This window comes from Belonocnema kinseyi, chromosome 5 (assembly GCF_010883055.1).
Source record: "Belonocnema kinseyi isolate 2016_QV_RU_SX_M_011 chromosome 5, B_treatae_v1, whole genome shotgun sequence".
Lineage (NCBI taxonomy): Eukaryota > Metazoa > Arthropoda > Insecta > Hymenoptera > Cynipidae > Belonocnema > Belonocnema kinseyi.
In genome coordinates, this window is record NC_046661.1 from 147,764,173 (window position 1) to 147,771,863 (window position 7,691).

At 24.8% G+C, this 7,691-nt stretch overlaps 1 protein-coding gene across 4 annotated transcripts in view; it reads left to right on the top strand.

The window, feature by feature from the left end:
- Positions 1-7,691, top strand: part of LOC117172654 (UPF0518 protein GK23746) — a 61,991-nt gene that overhangs the window by 15,142 nt on the left and 39,158 nt on the right. For 2 of the 4 annotated variants that reach the window (XM_033360774.1, XM_033360776.1), the window contains exons 6-7: positions 1,187-1,234; positions 1,638-1,805. In XM_033360774.1, coding sequence (XP_033216665.1) covers positions 1,187-1,234; positions 1,638-1,805 — 216 coding nt within the window. The remainder of the gene's footprint in view (positions 1-1,186; positions 1,235-1,637; positions 1,806-7,691) is intronic. The other 2 variants (XM_033360775.1, XM_033360777.1) reach the window with 1 other exon arrangement.

Sequence of the window (7,691 nt, forward strand, 5' to 3'; positions counted from 1 at the left end):
CGGATAGAATAAAAATATTTCACAAAGATTTCAATGATTTTGCCAAGATTTCAGGAATTCCAAAAATATACCAAATACTTCAAAAATATTTTCAAAGAGTTTTAATAATTTCCCAAAGATTTCGCTAAAATTTCACAACGATTTTTAATGTTTCAAAAATATTTCGAAGAAATCCGAGAACTTCAAATATTTCACAAAGATTTGAACAATTGCAGAAACATTACCAAATATTGAAAAAATATTTTAAATATCATACAAAGATTTCAATGATGTTTAAAAAGATTTCAAATTTTTCGCAAAAATACGGATAGTTTACAAATACTTCACACAGACTTCAATGATTTCCCAAAGATTTCATCGATTAAAAAAATATACCAAATATTTCAAAAATATTTTATAAAAAATTCAATGATTTTCGAAAAGTTTCAATCATTTCAAAAATACGATCAAATATATTTGAAATATTTCGCAAAGATTTCAGATAGATTTAAAAGATTTTACGTGCTTTAATTATTTTCCAAAAATTTTAACAATTAATGTTTCAACAATTAAAATTTTTATAAATATTTCAACGATTTCACAAAGATTTCAGATAGATTAAAAAATTTCACAAAGGCATAAATCATTTCCCAAAGATTTCAATAATTTTACCAATTTTTCAAAAATATTTCGAAGGTTTTCAAAGATTTCAAATATTTCACAAAGATTTAAATCGTTTCCAAAATATTATATAATATTTATAAAATATTTGGGAAAGATTAAAAAGATTTCGCAGACTTCAATGATGTCTCAAAGATTTCAATAATTTCAGAAATATTTCAAATATTTCACAAAGATTTTACAAAGATTTCGAATAGATAAGGAAGATTTTACAAAGCATCAATGTTTCGAAAAATTCAAACGATCCGATGAATTTAATCATTCGATTTCTGAGAGGTACAAATCTATACTTTGCCCCTCCCTGGGCAATTTCTGAGGGGGGAAATTGCCCCCTCTGTCACCTAGGGCTCCGCCGCTTCTGATTTTACAGTTGTTATGTGATTTGGTGGTGGAAATTTTAAATTTAATATGTCATAGTTAATATGTTTTTGTGTAAAATATTATAATTATAAGAAGGTTGAGGTCATTGACGCTAATGTATGTGGTTGTCGGTGGCACTGTGGTGATTTTTCCATCATGCTTGTAGGATTCTCTTGACTTGACTCTAGATCAGCTTGATGCACCGCAAAACAGGGTTCGTACCACTCAATACACCTATTTATTAATCCCTTTAAATTTATTATTCCACCAGCCTTTTTTATTCACATGCTGCTTTTTGCACCTGCTTTTTTTTATCACTGTTTTATTATAATATCATTAATCAATCTATTTTGTCTGAATCGTGATGAATTTTATTAGTTCTTTTTTATTTTGTAACAGACCTTTTTGCAAAATGATTGATTTTATTTTGTAAGAAGTTATTTTTTGTTTTGTTTTGTATTTCGACTTATTCTTTTCTTTGCGAGTTCAATTAAATTTGCAGTAACTATTATTCAAATAACAATGAATTTTTCAAAGATGCATTTAACTAAGGGTAAAGCAGTGGTTGGAAAATTTTGAGAAAATGGATAGAACAATATTGATTTTGCAATTTGCAGTCCACTGTAGAGGAGCTAGTCGCAGCAACTGCTTACTTCGATTTATTTCTTCGATCAGTTACCGAGCCTGGCTTGCTGCGTTCGTTAGTCAGATTTTTATTGGAGGACAATTACGACGAATGTCGCATTCTGGACAGCTTGATCCAAAGAATATCGTCTAAATCGCGGGTAAGTTTTATTATTAATATTAAGTTTGCTAGCGTTTTTATAAGTGCAGGCAAAAAACATTGAATTAACAATATTAATAATAAAACTGAGGGGGGAAAAAAAAACAAGTTTAGTTTATGTGCGAGTGGGGGCCCCAATAATATTACCATCTGTTTTGAAATAAATTGTTTATAACAATGAAATATAATGTAGCGTAAAATTTTTGTATTGTTGAAGTCTGCTTTCATTAATTCTGATGAACAAATTCAAATAAAATTTTAATAACTGTGACTTTTTAACTTACACTTATTATAAAATACGTAAATACATAAATTAATTTAATTTGTTTAATCAGTTTAATTTTTAAATTATTCCATTTAGTTACAAAACAAGAACATTAATTTTATTACACTTTCTTTAGAAGAAAACTCGGTTCATTTTCCAATATTTTTTTATAGATTTTACTTATATTTTATTTATTTTAGTAAATTAAATATGAATAACACAATTTTTTTCATTTACGTGCTCACCATTTTTTTAAATTACATTTTCAAGGTATTTCCAGATTCATCAAAGTAGAATTAAATTCGACTGTTTGAATTTGATTAGAATTTTCTATAAGATTCCATTAAATCTATTAGATTAGTTTATTTTTGTATCGAAATTTTATTTTTATATTTCAACAGTAAGAAAAATGTAACATTTAATTTAATTAAGACACACATACAGCAATATTTCAATTTATATTTGGCACGAGCACAATTAATTAATTTTGTTGTTAGTTAACAGTCATTATGATATTTTTACAGTAAATGAAAATCAACCCTTCTTATATATTTTCATTTAACTAACACTTTTGCATAACATTAACTGTTTGGATGAAAATTGTACTATTTTGTTGAAAATTTGTACTTTTTTCGCTAGAAAATTAATCTTTTGGGTTGAAAATTCAACAATTCAACAAAATCAAAAAAAAAAATTCAACAAAATCAGTTTTTTATGACGGCGTCTGTGCCCTTGAAAAAATGAACGGATAAAATCAGGCTTTGGCCAACTTTTTTTCGGTTCTGAAAGAAAGGACGTGGCAGTTGGATAAAAATTCAAAAAGAGCATATTCAAAAGTTTTGGGACCATTTTTTTAGATTTTAAAATGTCATGTGCGGCTATTTGTAGTACTCAGAAAGCCAAAAAATTTATCCAAATGACTTTTTTCGATAAAAAGAAAATGATCAGGGTTATAGCATTTATAAAAAATTTTAAATCAATCGAAAATAAAAAAATTTTAAGCCAAACAACGCACGATATGAAAAAAAGTCAAGAGAAGAAAAGCATTTCTTTTTGAAGGCCCTACAAGATTATTATAATAACTGTGGATTTTCTTGAAGAATCGAACTTTTTTATTGCAGAGCAAATAATGAAAAATGGAAAATTGCATTTTTTGGTCAACATATACAAGATAAAAAAAAGATGAATAAACAAAAATTGTGATCACAAAAAGAAATTTACAATTTTGTTAATAATCACTCCTTGATAGGACTTGTAGTTTTGGTTTTATTCGTGAAAAATAACATTGTAAATAAAAAAAATTACAAAACAAAAATTAATCAGAAGAAATTTTGCACCTAAAAGACATATAAAAATTTTGTATGAATTACTTTTTTTATAGAATAGAAAAGTGAGATAAAAAATTGAAAGTCTGACATTTATATTTAAAAAAATTAGATTTTTACTTCGAGACTCATCCAATGAGCACCATAAAATCATAAATACAAAGTGGAAACACCCGAGGTAAAATCCACAGCTAATTACTATCACATTATTATTATTGCAAGCACCCTTTTTCAGGAGAAACTATTTAGTTTCTTTATAATATATTCTCATAAAAGTTTTTTTTTAACTTTTATTTTTATTTTGAAATACTGTTATGCAATTGTCAAGCATTTAAGCTTAAAAAGAGCGTTTATAGAGCATTTAAAGAATTGATTGTTGAAACAAATATCTATCATAATTAATAAATATATTTATACAAAAAGATTCTAGAGAGAAATAAACATACTTTTTTTTAATTATAAAGTTTCTATAGGTCAGGTAATTCCAGAAAGCCAAGGACTATGTCAGAGAAAACCTGAAAGATTTAGGGAATTTTCAAAAAACTAAAGTTGAAGTTAATTTGATTATTACGGTTAAAAATCGCAAAAATTACCTTAAAAATTAATCTCTTTTGATTGAGGATTCAAACTGTTTTGTTGAAAATTCATCTTTTTTAGTTGAATCAAAATATTTTTTTGTATAAAATTAAAAACCTTTTTGATTGAAATATCAAATAACACGTTTTATTCGTTGAGAATTAACCTTTTTTTTTTGTTGAAAATTCAACTGCTCAGTTAGAAGTGGAACTACTTTGTTAAAAATTTATTTATTTGCTTGGCGATTGATTATTTTAGTTAAAAACCTTTTTTTAAAAATTTAATTATTTAGTTGAACATTGTGTTTTCTATAGATAATCAATTAGTTTAACTGAAGATTCAACTCGAACGTGTTTGGTTCCAAATATATCTTCTAAAATGAAAATTGAAATATTTGGTTAAAAATTCCTTGTATATTATTGAAACATTGAATTTAATGGGAGAATATTTAATCTTTCAGGTGACTAATTCATCTTTTTGGTTGAGAATCCCTTTAAAAATTCAAATATTGGGTTTAAAATCTTTAAAATTAATGTACTTTCTTAAAAATTCATCTATTTTCACAGAAAATTAATCTTTTTAGTTGAAAATTTATAGTTTTGATTAAAAATTAGTTTTATTTAGAATTACTTTTTTTCAATGAAAATGTAACTATTCGATTTTTTTGCAAGTGTATCTTATTCAATAGAAATTTAATTCTTTTTAATTGAAAATTATTTTTTTACTGAAAATTTAACTATTCTAGTTTTAATTTCAAATTTATTGATTTTATGTGAAAATTTAACTATTTGTGAAAAATCCGTCTTTTTCTGGTGTAAGAGTACTCTCAGTAGTTGAAACTTCTTCTTTTTGGTTGAAAAGTAATTACTTCGAATAAATATTTTAATATTTTGTTGAAAATTCGATTCTTTTTTGGTTGAAAATTTACCTTTTTTGATAGAAATATAATCTTTTTCGTTAAAAATTGTCTGTTTCGTAGAAAATTTAACTATTCTACTTTTTGTTAATAATTCATTTCTTTGGTTGAAAAAAGGCTATTTAGTTGAAAATTCTTTTCTTTTTTTGGTGATAGAAAATTCATATTTTGGATTGAAAATTCATCCTTGTGATTAAAAATTAATTTCTTTGGTTGAAAATTCGTTTCTTTTTATTTGCAATTTTTTTTAATGAAGATGTAACTATTCCATGTTGGCTTGAAAATTCATATTTTTAGTTAAAAATTAAATAATAATGCTAAAAACTGGTTTGTTTGTTTATTCAAATTTTCCTTCTCTAACTGCATATTGAACTATCCTATGTTTTGTTTATAAATTGATCTTTTTTAGTTAAAAATTTATATATTTTATTGAAACTGCATTTTTTTGTATAAAATTCATCTTCTGGGTTTAAAATTGAGTTGTTTAGTTGAGAATTAATTTTTTTATTTGAAAATTTATTGTTTTAACTTTGTTAAAAATTTCAAAGTTTTTTTTTTATATTACTAATGTTTTCAAATGTAATCCTAATTTTTGCATAAATAGTTCGAATATAATTGTTCTTGAAGTAATAAAAAAAAAAGAAAATAATATGGGTATGATTACAGAATACGTTTTTTTCACTTTGATAAAAATATTACTGAAAATTGCTTTGAATTCAATAAAACTCGTTGATAAACCATTATCATTGCATTATAATTTGTTACAATTCAATTTAATTGACTAAATTAAAAAAAAAAGTAGACCTGGAATTTTTTTTCAATTATACCTGGAAGCCCTGGAAAAGTCATGGAAATCTCCTTCATTTTTTCACGAAAACCTTGAATTTTAATTATTCTATTTTTCTTTCTTATGTTATCTTGTTGCTGAATATTTTTTTATTTGTCAACATATAATTTATCTTTTGTTTATTATAGAATAAATAAAGATATTTCAAGGTAACATTTTGTTGAGGTGTTCAACTTAGGAATTATAAAAATTATTAGTTTAAAATTTCCATGTTAATTCAGTTTCAGAATTAAAATAAGCCATGGGCATCCAACGGATTTTTCGAGGGGTTGATTACTCGGTTTTTGAGTGTACAACAGATTTCAAAAGGTTACAAAATATTTCTAAAGATTTCAAAAATTTTAAAATATTTTAAATATCTTTGACATTTCATCAATATTTCACGGATGTGAAATTTAAAAATTTAAAAAAAGGCGCACGCGCTTGATTTCAATAAAGATTTCACAACAATTTCACAAACATTTGAAAACATACAAAATTTAAAGGATTTCAAAGATTTTAAAAAGGGTACAGTACACCAGATTTCAAAGATTTCAAAAATTTGAAACGATTTCAAGAGGTTTTAAAACATTTTAGAAGATTTCAAAATATTTCAAACATTAAAAAATGGCGTGTGCACTAGATTAAAAAGTTTTCACAAAAATTCCCCAAAGATTTTAAAACTTACAAAAGAGTTTAAAGTTATTAAAAAGGGTATCTTAAACCACATTTCTAAGATTTCAAAATGTTTAAAAGAATTTAAACAATTTAAAAATTTTTTAGAACATATCAAAGGATTTCACAAAGATTTCGAACATTTCGCTAAGATTACGAACATTGCACAACGAATTTAAAACGTTGAAAAGATTTTAAAGATTTCAAAACATTTTAAGGATTTTAAATAACTTCAAAATTGTTTAGGAAATGTCAAAAGATTTCACAAAAGTTTCAAAGATTTCATAAAACATTCTCAAAGATTTCAAAACAATACGAGAATTTCCAAGATTTCAAAAAGGATGGAGTGCACTAGATTTCAAGGATTTCACACCATTTAAAGATTGTAAACGATTTAAAAATATTTGACAAGCTTTTTCAAACGATCGCAAAAGATTTCTCAAATATTTTAAAGAATTCTTAAGTATTTCAAGAATTTCAAAGATTCCAACAACCGTACAGTACACTAGATTTCAAAGATTTCAAAACATTTAAAAGATTTTTAATGTTTTCATAAGGTTTCAACAAATTTGAGAAGATTTGAAAAGATTTTAATAATTTGAAACGAACAGAAAAGATTTCACGAACAAAGATTAAAGAAACATTTCAAAAATATTTAAAAGATTTTTTAAAGATTTAAAATAATCTCTCACAGTTTCCGTAGATCTCAAAGCTTTCAAGGACTTAAAAGATTTCAACAAGGGTACAGTACAGCAGATTTCAAAGATTTACAAATATTATAAACGATATCAAGTTTTTTTTATAAGATTTCAAAAGATTGATCAAAGATTTCAAATATTTCAATGATTTCAAACGAATACTTTTGTATTTGACTTAGAGAAGATTTCACAATATCTTTAAAGAATTCATAAGGATTTCAAAAGATTTCGAGTATTTTAAAAGATTTCGCAAACAAGGATTAAAGAAAGAGTTCACAAAGATATCAAGAATTTTAAAGACTTTACAAAAGCTTTCTCAAAGATTCACCGAAATTTCAAGCTTTCACTAAAATTTATAATACTTTACAAAGATTTCAAAGGATTTCACAAAGATTTTAATGATTTCAAAGACATTACAAAAATTTAAAATACTCCTAAATATTTCGCAAAGACGACTCATGTTTGCAAAAAATTAAGAATAAGAAATGAAATGGCTCATTCTTTACATGTACGAGGGTGGATTGATAAGTTTCCGGCCTGACCAAGAAAAACAACGTTTTTAAGAATTTTTTTTTTTTATTTCTCAACATAATCTCCTCCAAGGCT